Consider the following 21014-nt stretch of genomic DNA (forward strand, 5'->3'; position numbering starts at 1 on the left):
CTCTGTGCACCTCCTTTTAAAGTAAAATTAAAAGTACTCAATTATCTTGGTGTCTTCCAACAAAGGCAAGACACATAATTTTACAGGAGATATGAGAAACCAAATTCAGCTGTTAAAAGAAAGAGATCAATTATATTTTTAAACTACAAGCTACTGCTATTGTTGCTTGATTTTCATTTTGTTGGTGTATTTCACAAGAAAACTAAATCCAGTGTGAGGCAGTCAGGATAAGTAATGAACACTACTCTGAAATCTGAAATTAAGACTACTCTGAACTCAGTGGAGATGCTGCTTTTGCCAAGACAGTGGTCTGCACAGTCCCAGGGAAAAAAATTATATAAACACTAGAAAAGTGGAAAGAATTGGTGCACCTATCTTCTCATTGCACTTGCCACTGTTTTCCATTATTCAGTGTTCTGTTGTAGGAGAAAGACTGAGTTTAAACTATATTTTATAAAAGAAAAGATACAATGTGGAACAACTCTCCAGAAGCAACAATAAGCAAAGAGATCCTTGCATTTCCCTTCCCTACGTGGCTCAGCTGTTAAATTGCACTGTGTCCTGCCACAGCTTTCACAGGGCTCCATCCTCAGCCATGTCAGTAAAGGGTTTGGGACTTCAAAGTAGGAGGAAAAGGAGAGAAAAGGACACTGGGTCTTTAGGCAAATTAAATTCTATGCTAAGAGCTGACTAAAAATCTAGGAACTGTGCGAGGAATTATCTGATAACGACACAAAAACCCCCAATTAATGAGCAGCAATATTCAAAAACTTCCCTTGCCTTCCCCACTAGAGCAATGCAATTAAAATAAACTTATTGAGCCACAGGGATGCAAAGGCAAGTTATGTTTCCTGAAGGAAGGGCACAGTGAAGAACAATTAGGTACTCAATTAAGATGTCATTACTTTCAAGGCAACATTTTATTTAATTGGCCCTCACCTTCCTGAACCAAGAATTCTATCCCACTGCTCACCATTCCAAGGCAACACTACTAGCAGAGATCATTTTGTCCAAGAACCATTTCTGCTGGGTGTATAAACCTCCTCTGGTGATTAAGCCTCATTTCAGAGCACACTGAGCTTATCTGAAGCTGTGAAGATAAATGGCAGTATTGATGCTGACAAAACTGATCTCAGAGTCCTGAGACTCAACACTCAGGCTGTAAGAATATAGATCACTTGGAGTGACTGAGAAAATTATCTAAGCTGATGGGAAACAAGACCACCTGTAAACTGATTTTTATTCTCTGAAACTTGACCTTTCTTTTAAATGAAATCTGTCATAAGATCCGATAAAAAGACTGGATACTTCAACATGTGGGAGTTTGGCACTTCAGTTTCAGGGTGTAAAAGCTGCTGACCAACAATTGTATTTATGGAATGGAAACTGAGCTGTTGTACCTACAGGTTACGAAACAAGGTTATTTATATAATACACAAAAAACCACAGTGACGAAAGCTGGATTCTTACTATGAGTAAATCAAACACCCAAGTGCATCTCTTGCACATCCTGGTGAAGCATCCAGCTCCTGGAGATAACAATCACAGGTGAGATGAAAAATAACTACGGCAATAACAGCCCTGCCAAGGTATGGATGAAATAAAACCGGCACCCACACACTGCAGCATCCTCATCTCTGTAGCAGATCTTTTCATAACACAGGTGAAGCTGAAGCAGGAATGGAACTCACCATGAGGAGCAGCCTCCTGATGTCTGTGCCTGCTGTGCCTGAGAGCAGGTGGGCGCTGGCGACGTCGGCCCCGCCGCGCTCGGCTCCCAGCGCCACGCGCCTGGGGTCGCCCCCGAAGCTGGCAATGTTCTGCTGCACCCACCTCAAAGCTGCCAGCTGGTCCCACAGGCCAGCATTCCCCCTGGCACCAGCAGAGCCTGCCGTAGGAAACAAAACACGGCTGAAAAGAGAGCTGGAAGCAGTGAAGGTTGGGGGATATGTTGCATTTATAGCAGCTCTTGCAGCTGAAACCTGACAAAACTGATACCAGAGTTTGAAAGTCCTGTCGCTTCCAAGGTGATCACAGGATTCACAGAATTCATGGAATTCACAGAATCACTAGGTTGGAAGAGACCTTCAAGATCATCAAGTCCAACCCATGCCCTAACACAACTAAACCATGGCACCAAGTGCCACATCCAGTCTTTTTTTAACACATCCAGGGATGGTGACTCCACCACCTCCCTGGGCAGACCATTCAAGGACTTTATCACTCTTCCCGTTAAAAACTTTCCTAATATCCAACCTGTATCTCCCCTGGTGTCACTTTACAGAGTGACTCCATTTCAGTTTTTACCACTCCACAGGACAGCTCTGGGGGTGCTCTTTTGTCCCAGTGGTACACCTGAACTTCTAAGCTTCTGTAGGGTACATCACAGCAGAAGATGAATCCAGGCTCAAGTATCCATAGATTTAGCCATAAGATTCTTTTTCTACATAAGTAGCTTGATCTTAAAATTAATTAAAAACTATTAAAAAATAAATAAATCTGTGCCAAGTACTCAGGTTGGAAGAGATCTATAAGTATTACTGTTTCCCTGGAGTACACCTGACTGTATGTTTCCTTCCTACACACTTCTTACACTTTCCCTGTCTGATCAATCATAAATCACAACGTTTTGAGTTTCTTTACACTCTTACATATATTATTTTAAAATTTATAATATTTCTGTCTATATTCTTTGAGATCATCCCATGTCTATCCTATAGAAATTATATATATATTTAAATATATGCATATGCATATGCATATGCATATGCATATGTATATGTATATGTATATGTATATGTATATGTATATGTATATGTATAATAAAAACAAACAAATAATTAATCATGTGCTTCTCATGACTAAGTATGACCACCTCCTTTTCAACATCAGAAAGTGGTAACCTGAAACTTTGCTTAACAAGAAACTAATGCTTAAAGCATCTAATTATGCAACCATGTAGGTAAACTTGATTTTATGTCAATAAAAGCAGAAATAAGTAATTCCTCCATGGTTTGTAAAAAAAGGAATAGAAAATGATTATTCACTGTCTACTTCTTTTTAATCCACAATGAGCCATTCATTTTCAACGTTTTAAAATTCTTCACATTTAAAACTTGGAAAAAACCAAAAACCCACAGGATAAAACAGAAAAGCCATGAATAGAAAAACAGCTGAAAATATTTGTTTCTTCCATTGCCAAGACCAAATAGTACAAGTTTAAAATAAGGGTAAGTTCAGAAACTAGTGAATTAAAATTAACAGAGATTGGAAAAAAAATATGCCATTTTGTGGACAGGTCTTGGACAAAAAGCTGTTAAAGTGTACATCCTTTACACTGCTGTTGTGAATTACTGAGGTACCAAACACACCAGAATAAATATAGAGAACAGATTAATGATAACCTTGCAGGGCTTAGAGATGCCCACATTACAACAACCATTGTTAGGAACAGCCTTTCAGCAGGGCAGCCAAAAACTGAATGGCCCAAAAAGACATGACCTGCAGCCTTTGTTTCAGATGATCAGTCCAAGCCCCACTAGTGAAGAAATGGAGGAAATATTTTCCTACTTAGCTTTTTTGGTATTGTGATTTGTTTTGTTTTTGAGTTTTTTTAGTTTGTTCTGCACACCATGACCAGTTCCCAGGGTTCTTAATCCAGCAATAAACCCACTCTTTAAAAAGGAAATCTCATTTTAAGGGCTTACTCCATCCCCATTGAGACCTCTCCAAAGGAAGTGAAATCATAAAATCACTCAGGTTGGAAGAGACCCTTAAGATTATTGAGCCCAACTGTTAACCCTGTACTGCCAAGTTTACCACCAAACCATGTCCCCAGGTGCCACAGCTACATGTTTTTCAATATTTCCAGGGATGGTGACTCCTCCACTGCCTTGGGCAGCCTATTCTAGTGTTTTACAATCCCTTTGGTGAATAAATTTTTATGTACTGATCCATGTAAATGTTCCAGCCACACAATCTGCCTTGCTTTCACTATACTAAACAATAAGAGCTGAGAGGGAAATATAACCAGTTCCTTTTTCCCTAGCAAAAACCACAACTGGGTTATGAAATGTACCACACTGGAGAACAGATGCATGCATGAACATTCATAGGAGTTAGACTGAAAGAAAAATGTCTGCCAGGAATCTTTTCCACTGCCTTTCTGTAGGAAAAGGTCACATGCTTGAGGACCACAGGAAGCTGAAAAGAAACCAGAGTCCTTGTGTGCTTCCTTCTGTTATTACTAAACAGAAGAAGAACAATAGTGCTAAATTAAAGAATGAAAATCATTCTGGTTTATGTGACTTCATGGAATCTCAAAAGAATAAAACCTAAAAACATGACTGTCTTCTCTATGCTGTTGCCATCCATATCACTAGCAATTCACCTTAATTTTTCTGGACACAAAGGAACAAGTGAAGACATTAGTAAGAATGTGCATCAGTTTCTGCAACATTAATGGGTGACAGCAAATTTAATTAAACATCTTTTATGTTCAGAAGAGAGCTCTTTTACTTTTTTCAAAAGCCCTGCCACTGAGAGACCAGAAGAACTGCAGAACTAACAAAAACTCCATCCCAACAAAAGGAACTCTTCTGTTCTCACTACCCTTCAATTCCCTAAAAATCCATTTAACTCCTTCCTTTCTAGTTTTGTAATTTATAACAAGTCAGCTTGAGAGGATTCAGCACTTTGCTTAGTTGGACAATCAAACTAATATTACTCACAAGTTCACAAGCTTTATTTCCAACTCTAAGAGTCCTGCTGCAGAGCCCTAAGGGTGAACTCCTGCTCCCTTTGAAACTAATGGCAAAATTTCCAAAGGACCAGGTGCAGGAGACTGGAATGTTAATGGTTAATGACTTCAATAACCACCCATTTGTTGTCACAGCACCAAGCCTAACAGAGTTCAAAGTGTGTTTGGACAACATTCCCAGGTATGGTGGGATTCCTGAGGTGTCCTGTGCAGGGCCAAGAGCTGGACTTCAAGGATTCCCTTTCCACTTAAAATACTTTATGAGTCTGGGACTGCACAATTTTCCCAAATACACACCATGGACTTCCCAAAGAGGAAGAAGCTGAACTTTTCCCTGACCACAGCTCCACAGTACAAAGGAGCAGAAGAAGGTCCCCAAAAAGTCCCTGCCTGTAATGAACCACATCCATATGAAGGTTTGCAGGAACACCAACCATGCACACCAAGCCCATGTATTGACATTTTGGGACATGCAGGCAGAACCCTGTGAAACAGAGAATTTTCCTTATCCCTAAATAAAGCATCCTCATATAAATACTGCAGCCTGATATTCAGCCCAACCAGCATTTTCCACTTAGGAAGAAACCTGGGTGAGTTTCACAGGGCAGAAGGAGGGTGGTGAGCAACATGTGGGCAGTGCTGTGTGCTGGAAGCTCCCACAGCACATATCCACACTGCATTTGGCTCCAGACAAAATGAAATGATGGTATCACTTTCATAAACATGGGGTTTACATTGATGAAAACAATTGGGGCTTTTTTTCTCCAGATATACCCATAACCAAATTCTTATCTAAATAAGTAAGGATCTTGTAGTGACAGCTCTCTACTTACAGAAATGAAACAAATGAAAAGAGAAAGAGACTTTGCTGTGAGTGAGCTTTGAACAAAGCAGCGAACAGAGAAGGGAAAAAATAACCAACAACTGCAGCTATAACCTCAAGCTAGGCAAAATCCACCCAACATCACTAGCAGTGAACACTCAAAATGATCATGAGGCAAAGTATGTAGGTCAGATATTTGCAAACATGGCAACTATGACATTCTAAAACTTAAAAAATATTAAAATGCTCACTAAAGAGACCAAGGATTGTCACCAGACTCTGAAAGAGACAGAGCTTCACCTGCAGCTGTTGCATTTTCTCTCAATGGCTCTCTGCCTTAAGTTCCCCTGCCCCAGGTGGAAGTGAAAGATGGTAGAAAGGAAAGTGTTCCCTGCTTGCTTAAAAAGGCAAGGCTAAAAAATAGCAAAATGAAAAAAATATATATCCCTAAAACCAGCTGGCACTACCTCAAAAATTTAGGAAGATTGAATGTGTTTCCATAACTCTTTATATAAAACAAAATCTAGTTTGTAATGGGAATTTGAATAATTTTTATGGCAATTGGTATTAGGAGGCAATAGGAGAGTAAAAATCCTTTACACTGGAACATGGGGAAGGGCTGCAACACAGAACATGCAAATGTTCAGTCACATCCAGGCCAGTAGAGAGTCAGATTAAATGTGGCAAACCCTTCAGAGAAGTCAGGCTGAATTGTTAAGGAACCAACAAATTACCTTTGTGCCACACTTTCCATCCTCTCACATCCTTTTTACTGTGAATGTGCAGTTATTGGTCTCTGTCTCTTCCCCACTCTGACATGGGCACAAGAGAGCACCAGCAAAATTTCATGGATGGAACAGGTTGGAAGTTGGAATCACTGACAACTCTACCCACAATAACAGGCCACTGGAATCAGCAGGAATTTTGACACTAACCTATCTTCACATGTGTCTGCAAAACTCAATATCCAGAATTTCATCTGCAAGCACAAGTCCAGCCAGTGCTTTGATATAGAAATTGAGTTTGGTTTGTTGCTGTCCCTGTTCCCCCAACCTCTCCCATTTCTCTTCAGATCAAGTCTCCACTACTTCTTGGCCACCTTTTTTCCACAATAATTTAAATTTAAAAAAATATCTGTGAAAGATATAGGTTACTCAATTTAAAAAAAAAAAAATCATAAAGAGAAGAGTTAGAGAGTGCATAACTGTGTTTGCGCTGTAAACCCAGGACTCACCAGTGCTCAGGAAGCCAAAGACACCGACCCTGTAGTTTGCTGTCACGACGATGACGTTACCGATGGCAGCCAGGTATGATCCATCCAGGGCTGCCTTTCCCTCCTCAGCATTGTAACTCCCTCCATTGTGGAAGAACAGCAACACTGACATGTTTCTGACCTGCCATGACAAGGACCAGATTAATATTCCAGCTGTTGCCAGCTGCTTTGGTAGGTCACTGATGAGAACACAAGCAGCTTCATCATGAACATTATCTAAGCCATTTATAGCTCTTGGAGAGTGACCATAAAGAGGGAATGCCTGCTTATCTGTCTGCAAATTGTCCACAAATTGTCTGCAATGACCTATCATAAAGAGGGCACTATCTCCAGTATAAAGTAGATCTAACAGCACCACCACATTCCACCAACCAAAATCTCTTCTAGGCCAGCTCCTGCTGCCTTGGCCACTGAGCATTGGTGTGCTTTGCTAGAGAACATCTGCTTTACAGAAGCATGCAGGAAAAGTTCAAACAAGTGGGAAACAGGAGAAGGAAAAGGCCTGTTGGGTTGCTCCATCTTGAGTAAGACTCACAGCTGTGCACAGCTGCTTCCTGCTCTCAAGTCTCCAGCACTCAAACACTGCCTAGTATCAAAAATGCCACCTGATATTGATAACACTCTTTCAGTCCCCATGGAAATTTTCCCCTACCAGATCCATAGAGGGATCCTGCAGAGAGGACTTTGTCTCTGCAGAGGAGAGACTCACATCTCACAAAGTAGAGATGGACTCTGCCCCAAAAGAGCCCAGCAGGATTCCTGGGATGGCAATGAGTCCCAGTCTGCACCCATGTTAACACTGCTGGCAGAGCCACCTGATTTTGCCCAGGAACAGCAGCTTTTTCCCAAAGCAGCACCAGGTATGGATCCTCTCTGCACACACAGCAGGGCTGCAGCCAGGCTGCTGCTGCATGAACAGGAAAAAGGCAGAACAGCCCCAGGACACCTCAGCACTTTCCAGCAGGTTACATACACTCAAAAGAAACATCCTTCAGTGAACATAAGGAGGGGGAAGGTTGGTTTGTTTTTTTCCTTTTTTTTTTTTTTTTTTTTTACTTTCCTGTAGCAGCATCAAAGTACATCTGGGGCTGGTTTTCCCTGCACCTAGAGGGCAATGGGCTCTGTTGCTGTTATTTTCTGGATGGGACTTAGCTAAACACAGCAGTCCCATCTGTTCTGGCAAGGAATGTCTCCAGCAAAAACATAAATGGCAGAAGTAGCAGAGCAGCAATGGCTGCAGCATCCTGCAGAATTACAGGGTGCAGGCAAACTACCCTCAAGTGCCCTTAATGTGCACACAACTGTGTGCAATCCTCACTTATCACTCTGATAAATCAGTTCAGGGGCTTCTTGTGAACATAACAATGTTGCCAAGAAAACACAAGACATTAACAGCACCGAGACAGTTGTTTTTTTTCTCATGAACTTCTCTTGAATTGAAACTGCCTAACTTGCAGTGCCTTGTCCCTGGTTCCCATTTCTGCACTGCATGCAACACAGAGAGAGATGGGGGTGAAGAAAATAAATTAAATCATATGTTTTCACATGGAAATTCATTCTGAAGTACATCCACTTTGAGTGGTGTCAGCTAAAATGGTGTTAACAACCAACCCCCCAGCTCAGCATGGTTAAGCCTGAGGCTCATACTAAGCATTTCCCACACATCCACAGTCTCCATAGCACCATGACCTCCAGCTGCCCTGTAAATTGCATATTACATTATTCTGAGTGACTTTACACAATAAAAAGCTTTAGAAGGGCAAAGATGGGCAGTAAAATTTGGAAATGGCAAACCAAAGCCATTTACAACAGCTGCAACAGATATGGACTAATTCAGGAGAAGATTTAGCATGGGGCTGTGCACAGAGCCAAGTGTCTGGATGCAGCATTCCCATTTCTTTTCCTGCACCAAGCAATGGGAAGCTCCATCATGGTCTCCTGACTGCAAGGGCTTAGGGCCCATGGGCAAACCCTAATGGGGTCAGGAAGTTCAGCAGCCACCAGGACACTGCAAGGCAGCTGGAAGTCTGAGAAGCTCCATAACATCCACAAGCATCTTCACCACAGAATGAGAGAATGGTTAACCTTGGAAGGGAACACTGTTGGGGCCAACTGGTCCAGCCTCCCTGCTCAACCTTCTGTAAAACACTTGATGAGCTTCTTGACAGGGATGGATCTAAACTCAATCAAGACAGGCAACCTTCCGTGCTTTTATTACTGTACAGTATTGCTCTGCAAAGAATTGAGTCAAAGGGGATGATGCACTAAGGATGGGAATGGGCAGGAAATGGAGTGAGAAGAAAGAGTGTTTCTATTCCTATTTAATGGAGATTTTTAAATCTTGGTCTTACAACTTTATTTTCTAAATAAAGGTAAAGCACAGCTTTGCTGAGCTAGTGTGACAGGTGGTGAAAAAAAAAAAAAAAAAAAAAAGAGGAAAATGCAATGCCTTCTGTTCCCAGTTACTTCTGCAAAACCAGAAATTTTAGTTCTCTCCTGGACTAGACTATGCATGTGAAACTGATTTTCTTGATTGGACCTACTTCTACTTTACACAGCTACAAAAGGCAGGAAAGATTCAATTCACAGGAGTGACAAGGAGAAGAAACAAGCCTATTTAGTCTGGTGGAAAGTACAATGCTTTCAAATAAACTATCTTGAAAGCAGCTCTTAAGCATAGATGGCAAACTGCCTGGGACAGTGACCTGATGTTTTCAATAAGTGGTGACTGCACTCAAGGCAAAATGACAGCCTCATGCTGCAGGAGCAGACAGACTGCTGGTCTCTGATGATTTAAATGGGCCTGCAAGGGACTCTGTGCTGCTGTCAGACTGCTGAACCAGCTCTTTCCAGACATGCAGTATGACAGACTCATAAATTTCTATTACAGCCACCATCACCTTCTGAAAATTGCCAGTACTGTGGAAAGAAAAAGTGCCTGTCTCTGGGCTCACTCTTCAATGGGATTCACATGTTATTCAGCATCTTCATCCCCAGCCCCCAGGGGCTGGTCAATCATTTTAGCTTGGCTTTAACTTGCAGCTTTCTTTTATATCTGCTTAGAATAAGAAAATTAAGAACTTTCAACGGAAAATTCTTCACATTGTACCAGTGGCCCAGTCATTTTTTAAACATCTACTTTTAAGCTCTGAGCTGGCCACAAATCCAGCATTGCCTGCTACTCTCATTTCCCAACAGACCTCCCACAGGTGTGACCAGGGGAACAGGAAAGATGAGGGGGGAAAAAAACCATCAGCAGCTCCCTGTCTGGTGGCAAATGTTGATGTAATGTATTGCATTATTGTCTCCTGGACAGATGGTCTGCTTGCAGGAACACTGGCATCTCTGTCCTTAATTTCTCCTTTGCTGTCACCTTCTTGTGTTTTGTTTCCCTCTTTGTCTCTCTCTCTCTTATCTCAAGCTTTTCAGTATGCTGTCCTCCTAGTCACCCAACACTGCTCACACAAAGCCTGTAGGGAATACCCTTGTACCAGTAAAGACAACAGATTCCCTAATTTAACTTTGCAGGCTTTGTGAACAGCCCAGGGAAAACAGCCACCCATGCCAATTAAAAGCACTTTGGAAAGAGACAATCCTCAGGCACAAAAAAAAATTCTATTTTAATTACACCTCTTACTTACAGTGGTGTCAGGGACAAAGATGTGCAGATACAGGCAGTCTTCACTGACAGACTGGGATGGGGCCTCTCCATCTCCTGGCTGCCAACATGCTGCCCTAGAGACACAGATTCAGAAAGTTCCAGTAAAAAAACTTGTACTCTTCTTCCTCTGCTGATACCTCCTTATACTTTTATGCATTATGCTAATAAAATCTTTAAATATGTAAATCTTGATCTTGTTTAAAATTGTGCCCACCTAGAAATTAGCAATATCTGTGTGGGTTTGTATATAAAGACATAATGCATTGCATTTGTGTGCCCAGAACCCCTACTCAGACCCTGCTTTTAAAAGGCTTAAAACTTGAAAATACACTTTCAAAAAACCCACACTTTACATAAACTACACAAAATTAGCACTAGCTGTAAAGGGAGCAGGGCTGGGGCTCACAGGCACAGTCTCCCCTACAAAATCCACTCTTGCTGAAATGCTGGTTATTTATTTAAATTTCTAATAATCTGTGGGCTAAATACATTTTGGTTTATTTCCTTGTGGTCTGTGGGCTACATTTCATTGTGTTTAATTTAGTTTATAATGATCTGGGGGAAAATCTGGAAACTTCAAAATTTTAATGCATTTTAAAAATCTCTTTGTTCTAAGCATCATAGCAGACCATTAAGAGTGTCAATTAATGTTAAAAGTACTCTTTCAATAACATTTCAGCAGCCAACTATGTAGAGAAAATTATTTTCTGACCATCATCTGAATGAGATTCATCTGCTCAAGCATATCAAGCCTGAATCAGGTGGATGATTTTTACTGTTCAGTGATAATCTACTTTGAAGCCAGTTTCTTCTATTTCACAGCTTTATCCTTACACACAACGAGTTATGGAAAAAAACTCACCATTTATTAGTGAAGAAGCCAAAAGAGGCTTTGGAAAATATGGCAACAGCTGAGAGAATTATTTCCAAATTAAAATTAATCACAGGGCAGCAGGGATCATCACCTGTGATCATGGCTTTTTTTCTCCAGCTCCCAGGAGAAAGGCTGCCACCTGCTGAAGCAAGTCCATAGCTCTTCCAGGAGATGGAGACTCCAATAGCTGGCTAGTGGTTTTGGTTGGGTTGGGTTTTTTAAGTTTTTTAAGTCTTTTATCAAGTCCAAGCTGATAAATAAATATTTCTCTTCCATCAGTAATGGCACTGTGCTAATGTGAATTTTTTGTATATAAATGCTTAGCAACATTAACATAGAATATATAGAATCCTAAAAAAATCAACAGTTTCTATACATAAAGTGATGTTTCTCCAATTCTCCAGGTGTAAACTCAAATAATTGTATTTTTTAACCTTAAATGAATAGTAGAAGATAATGGCCAAATTTTTCATTTAACTAAGCAAACACTGTGGGTTCCAAAGACAGGAACAGATTGACAAAGGTCACCAAATTCTTTTGAAAACCTCAGCCAGGCTGCTCATTGAAACCCCAGGTCTTCAAGGGCAGATCTCAGAGGCAGGTGTGTCTAACTAAGCCCTACAAGACACCAAGAGCTGTGTGTGCTCAACCAACACCACTGTACACCTGAGGAAACAAAAATCCACATCCCACCAGGTCCCTGCAGTGCACTCCAGGCTGTGGCTTCACACCTCCACAGCTCAGGGGCATCCTCAAGGATGGCATTACCAAAGGCCAAAAAGGTGTTCACTCCCCAAGTATCTGCCTTTCAATAGGTTTTGGACAGAAGAGACTGATTTTCTGGGCCCTTCAGCCTGATGTCTTGGACAGCACCAGGCAGAGAATTTCTGTATGAGATCCACAGCTTCTGTTACATCAGTGTTTGAGTGACTCTCTTGGATTAAATGTGCACAAATTCATGGGTCAGCAGGAGCAAAACATGTTTGTATAAATATAATAAACATCTGTATAAATACTATTCAGGATGAAAATGGACTGACAGCAGACAGTTGGTGGGGGAGTTCTGCAGAGATTCAACACAATGGAGTGCACAGGAATTTGCCATTTCTCTCAAGGTGCTTGCTTTAACACATAGACTGAGGAATTATTCTCCTTGCTAACCAAACCTCAGACGTGTATCTGTGTTCCCTGCAGGGTGCTTTGCAGAAAGGACATGGCATGGTGTCACCAGTGCAGCTGCCAGCCCTGCAGTGACGGGCTCCTTACCGCGGCACCGTGGCGTCCCAGGGTCCCTCCCCTGCAAAGGGCTCCGGGGGGCTGAAGCGCCCCTGTCCAAGGGGAGGAGCAGCATAGGGGACCCCCAGGAACTGCCTGATGCTCCTCCACTCTGAGCCAATGAGGATCACCTGCGACTTGCCCATCAGGTATCCGTGGGATGGGATGTGCACTGCTGGGGTCCCATCCGATTCGGAAATGGGCAGGAGGAAATCTAGCAGAAGGGGAGCAGAGGAAAAATAATTTATTTTTGGGTTTTTTGGTTTTTTACTCATTAGGACCATTTCAGAAATTAAAATTAGTCCCATTTCCCACAATTTTAAACTGTTAAGTGTCCACTTCTTCAAATGAAACATAGATAAATTTACTGTTTACTGTTACTGCTTTCACAGAATTCACAGAATCACTAGGTTGGAAGAGACCTTCAAGATCATCAAGTCCAATCCATGCCCTAACATCTCAACTAGATCATGGGACCAAGTGCCACATCCAGTGTTTTTTTAAATACATCCAGGGATGGTGACTCTACCACCTCCCTGGGCAGACCATTCCAGTACTTTATCACTCTATAAAATAGTTCATTAAAGCACAGCTAAGTGACACCTCCTGCTATTTCCCCCTAGAACAATGCATTTGATAGGCAGGAACAAAATTCAAAATCATGGGATTAAAACCAAACCTGTAACAAACAATAAACTCACTAGCCTAGTTTTATGTTCCAGTTTGTGATTTAGTTTTGCTTGGCAAACTCTCATTGAGTTTCAACCTAGAAGGCTCTCATTGACTTCACAGAATTTCAGTGAAAAGGAAAATTTCGTTCCCTTCCCCTTTATTGTTACCTGGGTTCTAATTAGCTTCAATAAAGAAAATAACCAGTATTGCACAAGAAGAAAGCAGTCTCTTTAAAAATCAAGGAGAACAAACCCAACAAAACTTACACTTTCAAATAAGTATGTACCCAAACAACAGAATTTTTACTTATCTACATTGTTTACACAACTTCTTTTTCTCTCTTAAATAATTTTCACTTCTTTAAAATATTATTCCATCCTGTTTAGGATTTGTTTTGTTTTTGTTTTTTTCCTTTCTCTAGAGATTGTCCTTAATGTTTTCAATTGACAGTGGCTTTTCAACACTCCTAGTATTATTCCCCAAGCTTAAAAGGAAGAATATATCAAAGCATCTTCTGCAGATGAAAAGCTAAGAGCTGGACTTGCATTACTGTTGTTGTTTGGTTTTACTATTCTGCACTTTCAAAATATATTTTATAAACTAGACTTCCTCTGAAATGCCTGCTTCAACTCCAGAGGGTAACACTACCTTTCCATACATTTTTAAACAGTACTTGGGGACATTTTTCCCATCCTCTTGTCTGCAACTCCTCTGAAACAGCCATGGACAAGTGTCCAGGAGACATGCACACTCTGTGAGGTGAGGAATTCCTCATCCTGCATTCACAAGAACTGTGCTCAGGCCACCCCAGCTTCCACCCTTCCTCCACAGCTTTGCCCTGCTCTCACCTTGTCTCCTGTAGATGTAGGCAGCAGGTTCTTTGAGCAAAACCCAGCAGCTGTGCCCCAGCAGGCCATGTGTGCACACCTGTGTGTCAGGGTACAAAATGCACCTTATGGCTGAAGGCTGGGTTTCCAGTGTGACCACTGCACAGGACTGGTTCTTTGAACAAGCTGTGAGGTGAAACATGAAGAAAAAAGAGCAGGTAAAAATGTGTTCTCACAGTATTTTGCATGACAGTGTTGCACTGTTCTTAAAAGAAAAGTTTTACAACAGGTGAAGCAACAAGGATATGAAGTAATTCAGAGTAATGGGACATAAATGTCCTCAAATGACCAGAATATTCTCCAAATAGACAAAGGACAGAATGTTATATTTGCTTTAAAATGGAATAATGCAGGAGAAGAACAATTATCACAAGTCTTAGAAGGAGACAAACATCATCTTATAAAGTGCTGATAACCTCATCTGAACTCCAACAGTCCCCAGTGAGTAAGTGGGAACTTTCCCTTATTTCTACCACTCTGGCATTGAGGATTTCCCAGTCATGTGAAATTAAAGGTCTCTTTTCTGCCTAGTCAGGCTGTAGATTAAAGCAATTCTCTTTGCTGTTAACTACCACTGCCAGAGGTTGCTTTAGGTAATGGCAGGTGGGTTCAGAAAATGGCAGTGGCTTTTCAGAAAAACAAGACATCATTGCTTTAATTAGTTAATAAAATAATTATAATTATAATTATAATAAATAATTAAATAATTAATACTGTACAGTGTTTTATATCTATTGCATCTCTCTTTAGCTAAACCACTTCAGAACCCCCTCTCAGACCAGGAAACACTGGGATAGTTTTATAAACAAAATCAGTGTATCTATGCCAGAAGCAGGAGAGCTGTTCTTGGTTTTCAGGCTCACAAGTCAGTATTTTCTGTAATGCTGTGAATCATCATTTCTTACCAGATAGGCAAAAATCTCTGGCAGTGGAGAAGTAATTGGATATATCTCTGCTAACATGCACAATTTCAAAGTTGGAGATGGATGAATCCATGAGAACAGATGACACATTTAAGGGTTGCCATGCATCCACATACTCTGTAAAATGAACCATAAAAAATAATATGGCTACAAGGAGCAGTAAAAAATTCAGAGGAAACTAATATAGAGTTAAAAGCATTGGGGAGTTCCTCAATGAACAAGTGTCATCTTCCTTTGCATCAACTGAGAATAAATTAAATATTCAAAGGACTTCGATTGACTTGAAAGTCAAATCCCATGTTCAGAGGTCAGGTATTAATTGGTTTACAAAGGTATTTAGTAAAGAAATAGGCAAATCCAGAGCAGCTTTATCCAGATTTGAAGATAAATCAAACTGATTTAAATAAAAGGTTTCTGAACAGCCCTAATTACATTAAAGGGCATGGGTTACAATGCTTGCACATAAGTTCTTGAACAGGTACAGCCACTAATTTCTTGGAAAGTAAATGCAGGTTAATTTTGCAATTTTAACTTGATTTGGTGCACAGAATTATAGTAAATCCTATGAACAGTTTTAATGTCATGTAACTGCTACATAATTAAGATTTCACTTGATTTCATAGGCATATATATACACAAATATGTGCATATGTGTAAGTATCATCATGTGTATTACATATATGTATATTCCCATATATACATTTAACACCCATGCACCTGTGTGAGCATGCATATACACATATTTACTAACTATGGTATTCCTCAAGAATTGTCCTTCTGTCTCAAACTATATTTTAAAAAATACCACAAACATTCTTTTCTCATACACAAACAGATAAAAATATCTGAGAACTCTCAATTTTGCACACACAAAAAAAAAAAAAAAGGGATTGGGACAGGATGGGCCTTTAATTATTTTAGTTCCTTTCAGAAGTTCAATATGCTTTAAAAGCAAAAGGCCCTGCTGTGGCCACTGAGTCCTAAAGAGCAGGTTGGTGTTGCCCTCTCCCTGTAATTGTAGGGTGAGGACAGAGCAGTCAGCTGTTCCTTTGCTATTCCTAGTGAGCAGATTTTGCCCTTGAGTTCATTGACCCCACAGATGCAAAAGTCATGACCTGTCATTTCATTAAACATTTCTTTTATTCTACTGAGAAATCTGTCAAAGATGGCCAAAGTTTCCTTTCTCCTCCTCTCACGGAAATTCAGTTTGACCACAGCAACTCAACAGACCTGAGGCTGAGGTCTGGGGTCCATACAATCAGCTTCAAAGTCCTGGTGTTGACCCACTTGTCCAGTTATGAAAACCCAAGACCCCAAACACACCACAGACAAGGCTGGCTGCATCCTTCCCAGTGACTAAATTCAATTCCATAATTGTTCTATAATTCATGACAACACAGAGTAACTGCCACAATTCAGGGCTCTACAGTGATGCAAAAAGTCTTTTCTTTTGCAGGGTAAATCCTTCCCTCAAGCATGAGTTACCTCATGAAGGACAGAAACTGATGTGCTGCCACCACTACCAAGGTTGTTTTGCTAGGGCTGGGTTCCTTTGCCATGCCCCTTGCTGAATAAAACATCTGATGAAGTCATGATGAAATGACCTTCTCTATTCCATGGAACTTCACAAAGTTCAGGTTTTGAACTAGAGGCAAGAAAGCAGGACTGGGCTCCACAGGTCCTTTACAACAAAAATCATTCCATTCCTCTTATAGTTGTGAGCAACTTTTCTAAGAGAGAGGCTGAAAGTCTCCAGCTAAGTAGAAATGAAGGTTATTTGGTGTTGCCCTGTTTTATGTTAACACCCCAAGCTAACTTGAGTCACAGAGAGGCAAGGTCATCACCAGTGCTGCCTTCAGAGGGGATCTGAATGAGTCAGCAGCAGTGACCCTGCAGTCACAGCTTGGCTTGTGCAACAGACTCACTGCACTGGATTTTTTTTTCCCCTTAAGGACTGATGATTCAGTTTTTTTTAGAGGAACAGAGTGATTTTAGCCACGTGGAAATGACCATTTTTCATACTGTCAATGGCTTCTCTTTTTTAAAAACATCCACTATGAGCTGTTACATGACCTAAGTTAGGAAACTTCAGGCTCTACATCTAGGGTGACAGTTTGTGGCACTTATTTAGAAAGATACTTAAAAATAGACATCAGTTTTAAGTGATAGAGAATTACATCCTCTCCTGAGATTTTCTGCCTACTTTACTAGATCCCCCAGGTCTTATTTTTCTAGATTGAATCTTACCAATTTATGTTTTCAGTTTGTGTTTGATTTTTTTTTTCTGAAGAACAAGAAAAGATTTCTTTTATCTATATGTAAAATTTGTTTGTACCTAAGACCAAGGTTGCCATCCTGCGCTCTCTACAGTACCAGCAGCTGAGTACTACTGGAACAAGTAAAATCTCTCTAGGTTTAAACAAAAAGCTTCAAATTACCAGCTGTGCTTCTTTCAAAAGAGAGTCTTGTCCTGATTCCACTGTAACACAAAAAGTCTGGGTGCACCAGTGGTTTTGGAAGATATTTCCCCAGACTCTATTTCCATAGCATCCCTAACTCACCAAGTGACCTTGGGCAAGTCTCATCATCCTCATTTGTCTCCATTTCCCACAGGTCAAACATTCACAGGGATCCTTGCTCTCTCAGGAAGGAAATTTAAAATGAATCCACAAAAAAAAAAAAAAAATTGGATATACATCTCTGATGTTTGCATTTTGCTCCCTATACTTACTTCATGAGCTAAACTTTCTACTTCTACATTAGAAATTTATTTTGCTCCTTTATGTGGGATAGAGTCAAGTCAGGAGCACACCTTTTATATACACTGGGCACTTTGCAGCCCGTTCTGGGCATGGAAGAGTGACCACTCATGATGCAAACATCCATAGCTCACACATTCCTATCTAAACTGATTATTCATTGCCCCAGATCTCACAGAAGTGACCCTGGCCACCTCCCACGTGGGAGGGTCTTTGGGTTGGGTTGGGGTTTAGGTTGTTGGGTTTTTATCATCCTCCATCCTGGATGAAGCATTCATGATCTCAGGTCAGATGTAAATGTTGAGACTCCCAGTTTTTTTCCTGTTCCCTTTTCTGCCCAGCTGACCCCAGATGCAGAGAGACACAGAAACATTAATGCTTATTTTAACTCTTTAGCCCAGAGCTGTGCATGGCAGCACAGTGGACACTGACAGCCAGCACTAAGCTCCCAAAGAGATTTTGGATATTAGTTGGCTCTTCCCTTCTCCTGAAAGCAGCTGCAGCAATGCCCAGAGCCATGCACACTTCATTCCATGAGTAAAACACAACTTTCCATGGCTGATCTGAGCTTGCCTCATACAGAAACTGCTCCCACAAGGCAGAGCCAAGAGTGGTCCTGTGCCACTGGCAGAGCACAGTGCACCTGATGGGCTGGAGGACTTTTCTGATTTATATATAGGTTAGGAGCTGACCTTCCAACCTACATTTTGGCAAAGGCTTTCATTGGATAATTACAGCCCTCTGAATCCCTGTAACCATTACTGCAAAATTATAGATGTCCCATATAGAGAGCCTCTCTCCTCCAGATGTTCCTGTTTGGGTAGGCAAGGTTTAAGATTGGATTTGCAAAAAGACTCATGCTGGCCTTACTCTGTTCCCACTCCAGTCACAAGATCACAAGACTGGAATAGATTTCCTGGCAATGAGATTATAAAATCCTTGCCATAAAGTCAACAAAAGTTTCATCACTGACTTCAGTGGAAGAAAAGAGGCATCAATTATGAGTTTAACACTTGATATAAGGAAACAGAGATACAGAAGTGCATTAAGATAACAAGTTAAACTTAAAAGAAAACTTGTGAAGTTGAGGAGGACAATACAAGGTTAAGGAGGTACACAAATCAGACATCTGGGTTCAGCATGCCTGATTTATGTTTGAAAGACAAATTTTGATCTTAATTCTGAAATTTGTGAGCCATATTTAATAGCTCTGACTCAAACCTAAAGCATGCTTACAGACTGAACTCACTGCTTTATATTCCTAGTTTTCAGAGGTATTTCCAACAGACTGCTAACCTGTCTGTACACCAACAATCTTCAAAGCCAGGAAATTAGCAACTCAGAGTGGACCTGAAGAAAATATACACTTCCTAAAATATAACTACTTTTCTTTTTTGTTGATCCATTGAGATTTGTATAATTCAAAATGAGTGATTTTCTTTAAAATGCTGCATAATAACTGTAATCACACCTCAGACAAGTCTCAAAAATAACAACTGAGTATTTATGGCCTTTAGCAGGGAGCAATCTCACTATGTTCCTGTTAAATATAAGCTTTCTGTCTCCTTCAGGGGGTTTAATTATAGCAAATGATATAGTAAGGGGATATTAAAAATGCACTAGGTATTTATCCAGGTTTAAAATAAGCTGTTTTCAAAAGGCTAAAATCCTCATGTTTACAAACAATAAAAACCAAACTTAAGACCAAAGATAGAGTAATTCCACATCAGACATGAAATTCGCTGTGTGAGGGCATGGTAAATCACTTCCCAAAAATGGATAAAATAAGGCTTTGTTTCACACCAAAGATGTCTCTGAAAAATACTCAACATTGTGGGAAAACAGGAAGATAAATGATACTATTAATCACCAAAGTCAGCTACATCAGCACTTTTATTCCCACCAGCATCTCTCTCGAGAATGGAAATGCCCCATGTACAGACACAGCCCCCTGGGAAATTTATTCCCATGTTGGAATATCCTGTGGCCACTGCTCTGCTCAGCCCTGCCTCAAGGGAATGACTGTAAATCAGTAGGGGATCATAGGAGGCAGGAGCAGGAAGCCTGGGTGGTTTTTCAATTAATTACTGGATTTGCATGGAGTGGGAGCAGAGCCCACATGGTCTGTACATAATCCACAGGGCCATGCAGGAACCACCCTGTTAGGGCCAAATCTAAGATAGATAGACATGTTCTAGTTAGAACTGAAAAAGAAAATATTCATTAAAGTTTCGATAGTTACTATATACAATTAATGAATCTTGCCAACAAAGTCAAAAGTCATCAGGATTGCTCCTCCCACACACACAGCAGTGTTGTCAGGCTCTCCAGTCTGCTTTAAGCACAAATATTCCTTCTATAAATTCAGATAATATGGCTCATGGATAATTTTGCTTCTTTCAGACTAATTTGCAAACACAAAAATTTCCCGTACTCAAACCCTTGTGCATAAACTGTTTGAGTAACAGTGTTTCATATTTGGAAAATAACAAAACAAAATTATATAATTTAAAAAACCATTTTCTTATCTCGCCTAGCTTACAGCTGGCTGCAGGAAGTTCCATCTCAAACCTAATTATGAGACCTGGCTGTTTTCTTTTTCTAAGACAGTCTATCACGTTCACAGAACTGAGCAGATTTGTTATTTAAATACCAGCCTAAGTAAACCAAGTCTGAAGGATGACATATGAGCACCTTCAGCATGGGCAGTCTTGAATAACATCTGTTTTCCCATGGTTAAAGGTCACAGATTATACCTGAAACTCCCCACAGATGGTTCCACACAGTGTCATCACAGCACATGAACTTCTACAGGGGAAAAAATGCTCCAAAGGTAACAAGTCATACTTTCCCAGTGAGTTCAGGCTATCAATTCTTCAAGCACCACTTCTCAGATCACAGCAACCATGTGGAAATCACAACAGACAGCAGCAGCATGCTCTGCTCCGTGCAATAGATGTACAGAAGCAAATTGAAGTATTCATGCAGTTAAATATGAAAACCATACATTCAGTTAAACACACTACAGCTGGAGATGAGCTGACCTAGAGACTTTAGCCTCGTAGCAAAAAGGCTTTTGCAAGTAGGCAAAACTTGCTGAAGCAACAA

The 21014-nt window shown here is 40.6% G+C and overlaps 1 protein-coding gene across 1 annotated transcript in view; it reads right to left on the reverse strand.

Moving 5' to 3' along the window:
• The window catches only part of TG (thyroglobulin), a 144623-nt gene that overhangs the window by 61913 nt on the left and 61696 nt on the right, over positions 1-21014 (reverse strand). Inside the window, exons 36-41 of the mRNA XM_056485106.1 lie at positions 15130-15264; positions 14186-14350; positions 12657-12879; positions 10497-10590; positions 6817-6976; positions 1692-1888 (exon numbers count right to left, since the gene is read on the reverse strand). Coding sequence (XP_056341081.1) covers positions 1692-1888; positions 6817-6976; positions 10497-10590; positions 12657-12879; positions 14186-14350; positions 15130-15264 — 974 coding nt within the window. The remainder of the gene's footprint in view (positions 1-1691; positions 1889-6816; positions 6977-10496; positions 10591-12656; positions 12880-14185; positions 14351-15129; positions 15265-21014) is intronic.

This window comes from Oenanthe melanoleuca, chromosome 2 (genome assembly GCF_029582105.1).
Source record: "Oenanthe melanoleuca isolate GR-GAL-2019-014 chromosome 2, OMel1.0, whole genome shotgun sequence".
NCBI classification, from domain to species: Eukaryota; Metazoa; Chordata; class Aves; order Passeriformes; family Muscicapidae; genus Oenanthe; species Oenanthe melanoleuca.